This window comes from Anolis sagrei, chromosome 1 (assembly GCF_037176765.1).
Source record: "Anolis sagrei isolate rAnoSag1 chromosome 1, rAnoSag1.mat, whole genome shotgun sequence".
Classification (NCBI taxonomy): domain Eukaryota; kingdom Metazoa; phylum Chordata; class Lepidosauria; order Squamata; family Dactyloidae; genus Anolis; species Anolis sagrei.
Window position 1 is genome coordinate 129,911,882 of NC_090021.1, and position 15,117 is coordinate 129,926,998.

At 38.3% G+C, this 15,117-nt stretch overlaps 1 protein-coding gene across 1 annotated transcript in view; it reads left to right on the forward strand.

Annotated features, from left to right (window-relative positions):
- The window catches only part of NOL10 (nucleolar protein 10), a 50,020-nt gene that overhangs the window by 19,058 nt on the left and 15,845 nt on the right, over positions 1-15,117 (forward strand). Inside the window, exons 13-14 of the mRNA XM_060787741.2 lie at positions 1,192-1,244; positions 13,373-13,499. Of these exons, the coding sequence (XP_060643724.2) occupies positions 1,192-1,244; positions 13,373-13,499 (180 nt within the window). The remainder of the gene's footprint in view (positions 1-1,191; positions 1,245-13,372; positions 13,500-15,117) is intronic.

Consider the following 15,117-nt stretch of genomic DNA (forward strand, 5'->3'; position numbering starts at 1 on the left):
TGATGGTTCACGTTGTATTTTAATATGTCGTTGTCTCCTGCCTCTATCCATAGGGAGAAGAGGGTAAGAAATAAATATTAAAGTTAGATCATAATGTGTCTTTGAGAATACTGAAAAAAATGATGTCGGGGGGGGGGGGGGTTGTTTTCAGTATTTGTCGAAAGATTGAGGCCTTTGTTGCCTGCTGAAAAATGCTAAACCATTTAAACCAGGATAGAAATGTTATCCCATAGCCAGGACAATTTGTAGATTCCTTTATAGGATTGAGTAACAACCTGGTTTTCCTTCCTTAAAAAAGAAATTTCCATTCAAAGGGGAGAAACTGCAGTCTTTAAGAAACTGCAGTTATTTGGCAGTTAATTTTGAAAAAAATTCTTTTTGTCATTCAATATTTCTTAAAATCCAAGTCCCTCCCTTGCCTGTGTGTAAAGCCGCCTTGAGTCCCCTTCAGGGTCGAGAAGGGTGGGGTATTAATATGGTAAATAAATAAATTCTACAGCAGAACCATTGCACCATTAAAACTAATAGTCATGTGTCCATTGATGTCAAGAAAGGAAAAAATGCTCTCATTTTCTTTTTCTTTTCCTTTTTTTGACATAAGAAACACACATACACCCTTATTAAAAAATACTTGGGTTTTATGGAGAATTTGTGTGATTTAAATTGAATTAAAAATTATTCTCTGAATAAAGCACCATGTACATTCAATTGCAATACGCCAAAATTAAATACAGCAGCAGATCCTGTCTGATCTTGGAAGCTAAGATGAGTTAGCATGGGTAGACCTTCGATGGGAGACTGACAATGAATTCCAGTGCTGTATAGTTATATTTCAGAAGAAGGAACTGGGAATACCACATTTGTGTACCCCTTGCCTAAGAAAACCGTAGGAAATTCATGGGTTCTCCTCAACTCTACGGGCAACTTGCACACACACACACACACACTTGATTGTGTGAGGTTGTATATGGTGCTTGGCTTGGGAAAACAAAAGTCCTTGGTAACTGTGAGCCTTAGATAGTAAGGGAAGGAGGTTGGACCAAGCTGTCACTTTGATGATATTCAATTTTGTTATGGACCTGAGATACATAGTATGCCAGAGTTGTTTTTACTAAGAACTCAGTTCACATGGAGGAGGAAAAAAGGAAGAAAAAAATCCTTCAACTTTTCACTCAATTTTGTAATTTATAGGAATGCTGTTCACAGCCAATGAAGCTCCCAAAATGAACATCTACTACATACCGGTGAGTTACACAAGTATATTAACTGTGTTACTCAGTACCCTATGAACTTCAAATTACCCTAGTCTTCTTTTACTTCATTTCATTTGTATACCACCTTTCTCGCCCCACTACTTTTTGTGTATTTATTAGAATTGTTCTTTTTGTGTAGTTGTCTGTCCTTGTCTGTTTCATTTTTATATTTATATTTTGTTGTCTGCAGTAGGCATTTTATATTTTGGAAATGGCATTCATAACCTTTTGGAATAAACTCTCCCATAAAACATATCATACACTCAAGAGACAACAATGAAATAGGCTTGGATGGAAATAACGTATTTGGTTTACTTACAGCCTTCATGTGTTCAGCATACACAGGTACAAACCTCATAAGTCCAGTTTCAGATAAGTTTGAGATCATTCTTTGTGCCATCCAGGCAAAACATCTCTTACAGCAAAACAGCAAGCAAGTGTGTGATCTGTGGTCTAAAGTAGTCTGCTGTCTGCAATGATCATGTGGTCTGCAGCCCCTTTTATAACTTCTCAGGAACCATAAAGGAAGCTGCATACAAGAACATACATACAAACAGTAAGCAACAGGGTCATAGATAAACATTACTAGAGTAGGCTTGAAGAAGGTTGTCATTTCCAACATAGTATTATGTTAGTATTAGTAATTGCTGTAATTTAGATAAACAGGTTTTTTTAAAAGAATCAAAACTTGCAATTTGTGTAAGCATGCTTTTGTTTGTGTGTGTATGTATGTTTTATATTTACAGGGTCCCCAAGCTAGTTTGCGGTTCATTTACTGCGGACTCGCTGTTTCGCAGGTTTCCCTGTGCCCTCACAGCCATCCTCCTCACATTCCCTCCTCCCTCCTTGCCTTCCTTGCCCCCTCGGCAGTGGGAGAAGTTCCCGCCAGTGGAGTGGCCAGCCCAGCCAATGGGAGGTGGACCCTGTTCTCCCTTGATTGGCTGGGTATGGAAGGTTACGCCAGGCAGCGTGCCTTCCCTTGGCAGTGAACTTGGCGGCGGCAGGAGCAGTGGGGACCCAGTAGCACTGGTTGGAACGCAGCTGGAAGCGGGTTTGCTTTGGGTCTTTGGCCCAATTTTTGGCTTGTGGGGTGGGCTTTTGTCTCCTGGGACTTCCTCCTTGGCTGCCTTTGGTCTCCCTCCCTCCCTCCCTCCCTCCCTGTATTGAGTATTCATGCCAAGTTTGGTGCAGATCCATCACCGTTTGAGTCCACAGTGCTCTCTGGATGTAGGTGAACTACAACTCTCTTTGAATACCCCTATTTCACAGATTTTCACTTACCACAGGGGTCCTGGAACAGAACCCCTGCCATAAGTGAGAGAACACTGTAAATAAAAACGATAAATGTAGAAAATTGCTCTGAATTTTCAAAGCAATTCTCAAGTTACTTTGATAAACCCTGGTTGCAAACTGTTCAGGGCCTCTAGGGTGAGAACAATTCTAAACTGGGTCCAGGATCAAAATGGAAAATGTTGAAGCTGGAAGTGCTTCTGGTGTCATGTGGTAGGAAATGTCACATAAGTAGCAAACGTTTGGCTACTCCATGTTGATCTTTCTGTACACTTTTGAAAAGGCAGACCTATGTGGAGTGCCTTTTAATAATTTAACCTGATCAACTGTAGGCAAAATTATACCCTTCAAAGAGCGATTTCTAATTCCTAAGGGCAGACTTCCAGTCAGAATCCCTTTCATTCCTGCAGTTGTTGGGATGTGCCCCAAGTTGCCTATTTCTTGAGAAACACAAGAAGAAAGATCAATTCGGCATGTGAAACTTGTCATATAGCTGGGCTCATGTCATATTCCAGAGACCAAAGCCGTGGTTTGTGTCTTCTGTATGATTTTGGTTCCCCTTAATGAAGAGATTTGCCCAAGTATGGAATTTTGATTTGTGGCTCCGTCCACTTTTTATATTTTATGGAGACATTCCACAAATGATCAAGTGTGTCAGTCGATGAAAGAGAAATCAGATGAACAGTTTGTTCAGGCATGATTTCAAAGAGGAAACACAAATTGGCATGCATGGAAAATGAAGATGCGCTTACTGCCAGTATGTCTTGATATATTTTAGCTTCAAGTTACTAGGTTTGTTTTTCTTTCTCTCTTTTTCCACTGGCTTTGATGAAACTTGAAAACATCTGAGAGAATTTAGTGCTGCTGGTCACATCCTTCCTTGATGTTTATGAGGAAGAAGAGTGCTGTGAAATCACCCAAATGACTACAGTCATGCCAAAAATCAATTTATGCATTATTTTAATTTGCATAAGTGAAATATATGATCAGGAAGCTAAGATCTGCACATAAAGGGAACTTGTGCTGTTCACAACAGCTAGAGCTAGTTTATTAACTCTCAGCAATGAGCAGCACTGACCTTTTGAGTGCCTTCATGGGAAAATGGCAGTGATGGCCTCTTGAGGGACTTTTAACTCTTCATAGAAAAACCCCAATTTATCCATTAATCAAAATACATAATTTTAGCCGTCAAGCATGTCCTCAACATATACATGAAGTTCTTACATACTGTACACAGTAGACCAGTATGACTTCTGTATCTATGGGAGATAAATTCCTGGACTTTGCTTGTATTTTCGAAGCCTATTGAAATGAAGGACTTCTGGCTCATAAACGCTAAGAGTTGCATTGCAGGACCTAGAAAAATAGAGGCCAGATGTTTTCTGAAGTGAATAAATGAAACCATGGGTACTGTTCCCACTGATACAAGGATTGTATTGTAATTACAAAAAAAAAAAAAACATATTAAGAATGCAGTCATCATGCTTCTTTTAAGCTGAAGTTGGCTGGAACATGCTCATAGATCATATAAACAAAGAAAGTAACCTTTTCTTAAAAAATCATTTCGAACTGTAATTTGCAAACCTGCAAATTCATGCTGAGTAATGGCCAAATGGCTAAGATTTCTCTGTAGCTGAGTGACAGGCTGTAGTTTTGTTTTAACTTGTTTCTGAGGCTTGTTATTGAGTCTGAGGTATCTAACATAAGACAGATTAAAATCTCTTTGGGATGAATATTTTAAATGATAGTACAGTACAGGCAATCCCCAAGTTACAAACATGATAGATTCTATAGATTTGCTTTTAAGTTGAATTTGTAAGTCAGAACAGGTACATTTTTAAGTGTAACACCAGCCATACTGTATATGCACTTTGGATAGCATAGGTGTTTATTTTGGTGTTTGTGGTATTTATTTTGCTGTCTGTGCCTCTGTTCAGAAGATTTCACCTTACTTTCTGTCCCTGTGATAATTTGATTTTGAAAAATTTATCTTGGTATGGAAAGAAGGATTGGTGATCAAGCTTCAATGGAAACACCTTTTCCCCAGGAGTGAATTTCCTTCCTTGGGGTAGATTTTTCTCACTTTCAGTTGTCGCATCCCCATTCGTAACTATGAGCCGTTTGTAAGTTGGATGTTTGTAACTTGGAGGCTGCCTGTAGTCCCTCTACATTTGCAGTTTTATTTTTGCTGATTGTTCCCTCTACGAATTTCTAGTTTACCAGTGTGAATCAAGTTCTTCTTGTCATGCTGGAGGACCTGAGATTTCTAGAGAGAATACTTCTTTAGGAATCTCTATATCCTCTAGTGCAATTCTGTGGCCAGCTTCCAGTGGATGTCAACCACTGAATTACGTTGAAAGATCTTAGAAAGATGTTCCCTCAGGTTAAAAAAGCAGTGTTTTTTCCCCCCTTTTCATATGGGTCCTGTGCTTGTATTTCTTAGACTACATTCAAGGACAGAATTCCACAGCATTATATTTTAAACAATTAGAGGAGAGGTTCTAGCTAATGTTGTGGATGTTTGTCCTGTGTTGTCCATTGGGTAATGTCTTTTGTTGGCAAGATTGTTTTTATAACAATCTTGGACATTGAAAAATGATTGAAATCAGTCTTCAAACTATGTGGAGAAGAATGTAAGTCTTCCAAGAGCACTGTTACAAGAGAAATGCCTTCAGTAATACAGTTTAAATATTCCTTATTCAAAATGCTTGGGACAAGAAACCTTTTGGAATTTTCTGTTTGGATTTTGAAGTATCTGTATTACTTATAATGAGGCTATCTTAAAGATGGAACTGAACACAACATTTATTTATGTTTCCTGTACACCTTATGCACAGACCCTGAGAAAATGTTTATGTACCTATTATTTTTAATAATTTTATGCATGAAAGTTTGTGTACATTGAACCACCAGAGGGCAAAGGTGTCAATATCTCAGCCGCCCATATGTACAGTTGGGGATATTGAAGGACTTTGGATATTGGAATTCTAGATAAGAGATACTCAATCAGTGCTTTATATGAAGGTCAGGAAAGAGCAGTGGAATTTTGTGACTTAATCTTGACTTTTTAAAATATTATATGACTTTATATAAGACTATTTTGTAATTTCAAAGGCTTTGTTTGAACATAAGAATAAGCCTGGAAGCTATGGGAACCTTGGCTTATCAAGTATGTGTGGTATGTCTGACTGGTCTGCATTGGAATTAAATATAAACAGATTGTAGAGCTGTGCTTTGTGGTTTATTTCTCGTTATATCCAAGTCTGGCCAACAGCTAGCACTCTGGTTTGTTTCCCACTTCCCCATCCATACCATTATAGAGAAAGTTCTGACTAGCCAGTTCCCATCTATCCTAAACAGCCAGGGACCCAACAGCTTTGTATGACACAACTAGGAAAGCACCATGGTTTATTTAGTTGCTCCCACTGCAAGAAAGGAGCAGACAGGCGCACTAGTTTTATTTAGAATCTCAGGGGTCCTGCTGTTTAGTGGTTTATCCAATGCAGCAAGTACAATTAATTCTCTAGAACTGCTTTAACCATTTGAGATTTCCTAATACAGTTAAATCCCTACATTTGCTAAGGTTAGGGTGGCAGAACTCCTGTGAAAATGAAAAACTGAAAAAATAAATTGCTTTTTTTCTCACTCTAGGAATTTTTCATTTTTTCAGCATGACTCTATAGTGTTCTTCCCCTGTTTGTTAACCATAGAATTGCATTGGAAGACTTATAGAGGTGTTCTCTTTCGAAATCTTTAGATACTCCAGTATGACTGAGGAAGTTGAACAAAAACTGACGCAGAAGGACCTAGAGATTTCTGGAAAGACCATTTTTTAATCAAAACCATGAATAATCAAAACCTCAAATAAGGAAAGTGAACGGTAACATTCTCTCCTTTCCCACTCCCAAAAGAACACCACTGCACCAGAACATTTGGTGCTGTTGATATTAAAAACTGTTAGTGTTGAATTTTGTTTGAGCAACACTTCAGCTGCCTTCTCCCTTTCTCCCCTTCTCTTGCACAAGTGACATGTTTGCTGCAGAAAACTACTAGAATGGAAAGAAATATAATATAAATTACTTGCATCTTCATTAGCATGACAACACTGAGAGAGTTTACACAGATTTTTACATTTTAGTGTCTCTATTTTGGATCTGTCTATAATAGGATGGATTTCAGGTAAAAGGCCATGCTTCATCCACTGCTTTTAAAAAAAACCCCATATAATCTGCTGAAAGATTGCCATGTCTTCACAAAACAGGAAATGTGGCTTTCCTATCTGTTTCCAGATAAGCACTTTCAATCTGAAAAGTAACACGTTGGGCTTACTCACAACAAAGGAAATCCTCTGCTTCCCATCATAACATGTTGCCTGAAAGGAAATGCGCGTGTGCGGGCATAGGTGCGGAAACCATCCAATGTGTGACACTCAGGAAGTAATTTTGTGGCCATCCTGTAGGATCTTTTAACACATTTTTATGTTGGATTGAGGGCCCCCTGGGTGCCGGTGGAACAGATGCGGAGCTTAGATACTTCCGCTGGAAGTCAGGCACTTTATCAGTGGTCAGGAGCAAAAAGTGCCCTGCTCAGATTGGGGCTGGGGAACCTTTTGCCCATTTCTAATACTCTGTAACTCTTGTTCCCATCAGTCCTAGCTAGCCTAGATAGTGGAGAGACATGAGAGGTGTTCAAGTGCAACATTTGGAGAGCCAAAATTTCCCAGTTTCTAAAGTAGAGGCAACTTGTTGGTAGCTGCCACAGTTTGGGTTAAATTGAATCACTCTCTGAATTAATTGAGGATCTTCTGAGCTTAAGAACTAAAGAAAATACCCAGGAGAACCAGATGTTTTGGGCTGCGGGTCCCCAAATCCTTGACCATTGAATATGTGAGCAGTAGTCAAAAACTATTGCTGCTATAGTCCTAAGAACTGTGAGGAAACAGCAGAATCTCTTATATTACTGTCTTTGAAAGAGGTGCCAGTGAGGAAACTACCGATAGTCTCCCTGTTACCACTGCAGCATTGCGATTCAAGGTTCTTTTGTCTGTGGAATAACCTGCCTGAAGAGATTTGACAGCTAAATGAGCTGCTAGAATTTAAAACATAAACATGTTTCTCTTCCCAGAGGCCTACCCAGTCAATTTTATATGAGGCATTTTAAAGTATTTTTAAGTATTGCTGTTTTAATTTTTGTTCTATGTTTTTAAATGTACCATATTTACTTGAGTCTCACACAAATCTTTTTTTTTTACTAAAATACATTGCTAAATTTGAGGTGCACCTTTGATTGGATGGTGCATTAGAATCACATGCCTGTCTGTGCTGTTGAGCAATTGATCCCAGCTGAGGACAGGAGGAGAAGGCAATGGTAGCTGTGAAAAAGCTGTTGGGAAGGCCAAACAGTGTGCGACTTCCCACCAGCCTCTTTGTAGCCACCACCACCTCACATTACATTCAACAACAAATCCTATTTTAGTAATTGAGGTACACAATACAATGGTGCATTATACTCAAGTAAATATGGGGTATGCATTTTTGGTCCTTTATCTTATCTGTGTATTTTAACTATGTTGACCCTGCCTCAAGCTGTAAGGAGCGACAGATGATGATGATTAGTCTGGAATCCCCCAAAGCCTACCAAAGCATTGGAAAAACAGAAGCTCTGATCTGTTTCAAAATCATTAGAGACTTTAAAACAAGAAACATACATCTAAAGAAAGACTCCTAATGAGAGCTTTGCACTTTAGCACCTTCTGTTAGTCACCTTTGACAAATAAGGAAGTTCAGAAGGCCTCTGGGAAGAGCTATGCACAATACCTGGGGTTTTTAAAAGTGTGAATTTCCGGGAAGCCTACTAAGATAGGCCCAGGTGAACTTCCCAAGTCGTGATAATATGTTTATGGTGCTAAGTACACTATGTACTTGGTAGTAATTGCTATGGAACAGAGAGAGGCCTCTTTGAAAATGTGTATAGGGTTTTTTGTGTGTGACTGTCAGTGTCTTACACTTAACTATACTGAACCTGTCAAGTGATGGGGTGAGCTGGTGGGTCTCTTCCATAAATATTTTCACCCTAAATATCAAGGCATAAATGACACTATATAGTTTTGGAGGCTTTATGTGACCTGTCAAGATTCTTTTTCCTCAATGGCCATGTACCATCAAAACCCTTTGTGCTAACTTTTATTAATCTGCGCTACCCTAATGCTTGCTTGCTGTGAGAGAAGTTAGGGAGAGGTTTGCAAGGTCTATGGTTTGGCTGGGACTGCGGCCCAAAAACCTAACATTTCAACAGGACCTAGGAATTGATGAGCCAAACCTCAGTTCCTCTATTTTCTTACAGTCCACTCCTGACTCTCTCATAATTTGCAACTGAGTATTCATTAGCAGTAACATATATTAATATAAATGATGTAAAATGATTGTGCAAGATCTTCCATGTGAATCACCAGGACATATAGACGGATAGAAGATCTAATATCCACAGGGAATTTGTTCCTGAATGATATCTGTAGGGGATATTCCTGAACAAGGGAGAAATGAGTGGAAATTGTCTGTGGTAGAATTTTTGTGTTGTTTTGGGGATCCGTTTGTCCTAACAACTCTGATGAATTGTTCATGTGTTCTTTTATTTGGGACAATTTGCTCAGGCAAAGAGCAGAACATACAGAATCCTTTTCAGAAAACCACTTCTATACATGAGATCGTGACTATGTGGTAATTAAAGACATTGGCAGATATAAAAATGACACGGAAAGTATAAAGCCAAATGGGCAAGGATTGATTAAATAAAAAGCTTAGGCTGTTAAAATTCTCATATAAAATGTGATAGCTTATGTTGAGTATCTTCTCAACCATAAGATGCCTTGGGATGTGATTATTGTCCAAGTTACTATTTCCAAAGGAAATTCTTGGAAGTAAAAATACTGCTGCAGGATAAAAGGTGGCATAAACTCCAAATATATATGTAATATTTTTGTGACCATGGTGAGAATATTTTGTGGCAATGAGACCAATGCCTACATTAGCAACTTTATTTCTAAGAATTCAGAAAGTATAGTCTTGCTCGGTAAAACTAACCCGTGTACATGCTCCACTATAAAGCATATCCCTAGAATAAAATAAGAGATTTCATTGGTGTTTTTGTAAGGAAGGAATGGGAAATTGTATTTCTCTTTGCCAATATTTCACAGTGATTAAAGAATATAGAATTGTTTAGTTATTTTGATTTGGATTCATTCTGATTTGTTAGGAGGTAATTATAGATGTCTCCCTGCCTTTTACAGCACATGGTAGAATTTCTGATATTTTTCCTAACGGAAGATTGATTGATTGGTTGAGTTGACTAGGAATGTAATTCCCTCTAGGCCAGGGAGTGGGATCTGGTGATGCTCCAGATGTTAGACTAAAATTGGCTGTATTACCAAGGGCTGATGGGAATTGCAGCCTGTCCGACAACATCTAACCCAACATCTAACCCAACTCAGCCACATTCTGTGGACTGACTTGATACATTCCCAGATATATTCCCAGGTTTGATGGCTACCTCTGTCAGGTTGCAGTGGGTGACAAGTGGGATTTTCCTGGTTTGGTGCAGCAAAAATTATATAGTTCTATACTATACATTTGTAAGGCATTGGACATAACTTCCTGCCTTTCATGTATGATGTGACCATTCATACTCAATATCCACAACAGATGTCTAGAATGGGCTGGAAGCTGACATCTACTCAGGAAAAATGAGTAATCTTTTATGTTTAATAGTCTGGGCTGATGCTGCTATCTGCCAAAGGTGAATCAGTTCACAAGAAAAGTCTAGGGAAGAATTCTGTCATATTCCATATCTGATTGTAACTTCCAAGATCTATCAGATGACTCTAGACCCTGGAATTGTGTACAGTGTTGGAACAAAGTGAGCAATCCTTCCATACACAAAGCCATTTCTGATTATTTATTTATTTACTTTGTTTTATGTCCCGCCCTCTCTCCCTTGGCTAACAGTCAGCAACAATTTGATGCCGTTCAAACATAAGACAATAGCAACTCAAATTACAAACCATCACACACACACACGCACACACACATATATATACATACTGTAAATTAAAATGACAATACATGATAAAACAGTATTTAAACCAACAATATTACTCCAAAAGTTATCTTCATTTGAGCTATATAGTGGACATAGGAATGGGAGTGTAATGGCAGTATTTGATGATTTTTTGCAGATTTGTCAGGAAATTGTGATCTGTTTCCTCCTTACCCCTAATCTTGAGCAGAGAAAGGGAAAGTAGGAAGTGAGCTGTGGAGAGTCTCAGCTGTAGAGATGGAAGAAATGAAACTGGAGTAGAAAATCATAGGAAAGACATTACTGTGGAATAGTAATGATAGAATAATTCAGTAACATTTGGAGTGAAGCGGAGAGTGGGTTAGTGAAGACAATGTTTCATTAGTGCAAGAGAAGATGACTACATCGATGACGGTTCGGCAGCAGATGTAAAAGGAAAGGGCAAATAGGAGTAAATGACTCTTAACAGTTTTAGCAGATAGATATACATATACAGAAGCCTGTAGATCTGAGTCATTTGCCTAAAATTGTGAGCAAAGGAAAAATAGCTGAAGGATGACAGTTGTAGAGCAATAATAGTACATATTTGCTTTTAGTACATATTAGTACTAAAAATACATATTTGCAGAATCATATCAACGCTGGCTGTTAAAATGCAATTGGCAAGTGTTTTGAGTTGAACCGAGCAAGCAGCTGTTATAGATCTTCTTTTGTATACTGGCCACTTCGGATCTGATTTCATTTTTTTTGTAGATCCTCATCTTTGTATAACTTTAGCTCTAGATCTTATTTGTTTGGGATATATTCATTTGTGTAACATTTTTTAACAAGTTTAACATTTTTTTACTCAAGTCTCAGAAGATATTTAGAGGATCTAAGTATCTTCTGATACTTGAGTAGAAAATACATGATAACTTGATGAGGCTTTTTAAAGGTGAATGCATGCTGAAGTTGGTTTTAAAAACACACACACATACAGCCTCAAATCTAAACCATCCATTGCTGGATGGTTTAGATTCTGAGCTGAGTTTTATCTGAATCTGGACTTGACAACATCCAACTGAGCAAAATGATTTCTGTACGAAGAACAACTTTAATCTGTATGAAAGGAACAACTTTAATCTGTATGAAAGTGTGTATGCTGGCAAGCTACTTAGGCCTAGGCTATTTGCAAATGACAAAAACGATTACTAGTATACGTGAAACTCCTGTCTATCATATCAGAGTTACAACTTGGGTATGACAGCTTCTTTATAGCAATTAATGTTATACACAGATGTCAACATTTCTTGCAAAGGAAGACACCATGCCTTCCTTATAAATCTGACACTATATGTATAATTCTCATGAATTAAACATTTCACATAACTAGTTGTATAAACTTCACTCATCATTAGTTGCCATTAGCTTTACTCAGAGTAAATGTGTATGGGTGTGTACCTAGAAGTAAAGGCATATTAATGATGTCAGAGAAATATTTTTGAATGCTTTGGAAGTAAAATAAAAATAAAAATAGAAACAGCTCATATTATCAGGAATGTTCCTGGACTGCTTTTTTCTCTGAATCATTTGTAGAAAATGAAACATTTAAGTTTTTTAAAAAGCATAACAATTAGAGCAGTCCTTCCTTTCAGTGTATTCTATATGTCCTGATTACAAATAATTTGTTGATTTTAACAGGGATTTTTTTCTAATTATAAAACATGCTAAATATCTCTCCTCCACAAAAATTACATGCTGTGTACAGTCTCTCAGGATGAAAGAGTCATAATATTAAGCGCAGCAGTGTGGGCAGGAGAGCGTCAATACATTTTCCTTTTTTTGGATAATTTAAAAGCATAAACATTTGGACATCCGCCACTATCATTGGAAATGTTTTGTTTGTTTCCATTTACATTATCACCACTGATATAATCAAAAACAGGTCATCTAGACTTCCATTTTGTAGGTGGTTTGGGTGTTCCAAATTTGCAATTATTTCCGTTTTCCTTTCTCCTGGGGAGAGGGTTTTTGATGTTCTCCTTACTGTGACATATAGGTTCAATGAGTTTGACAGTGAATGCATGGAAGTGGGAAAAAGATTGATATCAATAGTGGGAAAACATTTTCAATCACTCTAGATTTTAGAGGAAATGTTTTTTGAGATAGGTCACACAAAGAGTTCTATTAGACATTTTCCACAGATCCATGCTATTTGATATTTCCTTTTATTCCTGTGAAACAAGCCAATCATAATGTTTCCCTCACCCCATTATAAATAAATAATAAACCCCATTTCCAATGTCTGTGTGCAATATGACCCCTTATCCACGGAGGATACATTCCTAGACTTTACACAGAAAGAATGGATAATCGTGACCCCTATTATATTCAGTGAGACAGACAATGGAGATACTAAGAAAAATATGTACCTTGTGAATAAATGAATAATTGAAACTGTGTATAAGTCAAATTGTGGAACTGTGGAATCGGTTTCATGGGTACTGGGGTAATTTAATTAAGTGTATATGTCATTGAACAAGGACATTTAAAATGAATTGTACTGAGGGAAATGAAGCAATACATTCATGATTTATTCATATTTGGCTAACTTTGATGAAAACAATATGTTTTGACGGGTCTCTTGATAAGGCAGTTGAGGCTATTCAAAACAGAGTGTTGTGATCAAAGGAATGACAAACTATGTAATATAGCAGCAGCCACCAAAATGTTCTAGAAATAATAATTTGCTAGTAAGTCCATTATTACTATATCTACAGGTTTTGGGTCCTGCCCCTAAATGGTGCTCATTCCTTGACAATTTGACAGAGGAGTTGGAAGAGAACCCAGAGACAACTGTGTATGATGACTATAAATTTGTTACAAGAAAAGACCTTGAAACCCTAGGTAAGTTCTTAGAACGATTAGACCAGGGGTCCTCAAACTAAGGCCCGGGGGCCGGATATGGCCCTCCAAGATCATTACCCGGCCCTCACTCAGGGTCAATCTAAGTCTGAAATGACTTGAAAGCACACAACAATAATCCTATCTCATCAGCCAAAAGCAGGCCCACACTTCCCATTGAAATACTAATAAGTTTATATTTGTTAAAATTGTTCATTTTAATTATTGTATTGTTTTAAGTGTTTTGCACTACGAATAAGATATGTGCAGTGTGCATAGGAATTCATTCATTTTTTTTCCAAATTATAATCTGGCCCTCCAACAGTTTGAGGGACTGTGACCTGGCCCTCTGTTTAAAAAGTTTGAGGACCCCTGGATTAGACAATGCGACTGGAAAATGATTTTAATAATGAGATGCTGAGGACTTCTGTTTTTATTGTTTCTATTGTTTTATATGGCCTATATTATATGTTAATGTTTTTAATTATATTTTATGTTGTTGGTGGCATTGATTGCCGACTGTAAACCGCCTTGAGTCACCTTCGAGTTGAGAAAGGTGGTATATAAATATGGTAAATAAAGAAATAAATAAGATACACAAAGCAGATATAAAACATTAATAAATTTTATTTTTAGATTTGGGCACCATCTCACAATGTATGTATAACCAAATATAGATACCCCAACATCTGAAAAAAATTCAGAAACACTATTCCAAAATCAAAACACGTCTGGGCCCAAAGATTTCAGATAAGGGATACACAATGTGTATAGGATTTATCCTATATTATATGCTAATACATTATATGAATGGCCACAATTCAAGACATAATATAAATATATATTATGGCCAGGATCCTGTGGTTCTGCTGGGATAGTGCAGCTGCTGGCAGACGCTAAAGTGGGGAATGGATTAGATATGTCTAGCAAAAAAATTCCAGGTACCTCCAGCAAGCTACAAATCCCAAGATTCTGGAGAATAAACTTTACTTTTACTTAGGCGATCCCTCGTTGGACAAGTAAGATGGTCTTCCATCATGGGTTTCCTTGTGGGTCCGCATGTGGCTGTGGAGCCCTATTCTTGCTCTGCATCTTCTTCCGCAGTGAGGGCATTGGTTTCCAGGTGGAAGGCGGTCCCGGTCGGGGTTGGCTTGACGCGCCTTCCTCCTGGCACGTTTCTCTCTTTCACCCTCCACTCGTGCCTCCTCGAATTCTGCAGCACTGCTGGTCACAGCTGACCTCCAGCTGGAGCGCTCAAGGGCCAGGGCCTCCCAGTTCTCAGTGTCTATGCCAGAGTTTTTAAGGTTGGCTTTGAGCCCATCTTTAAATCTCTTTTCCTGTCCACCAACATTCCGTTTTCCGTTCTTGAGTTCGGAGTAGAGCAACTGCTTTGGGAGACGGTGGTCAGGCATCCGGACAACGTGGCCTGTCCAGCGGAGTTGATGTTGGAGGACCATTGCTTCAATGCTGGTGGTCTTTGCTTCCTCCAGCACGCTGACGTTTGTCCGCTTGTCTTCCCAGGAGATTTGCAGGATTTTCCGGAGGCAGCGCTGATGGAATCGTTCCAGGAGCTGCATGTGACGTCTGTAGACAGTCCACGTCTCACAGGCATATAGCAGGG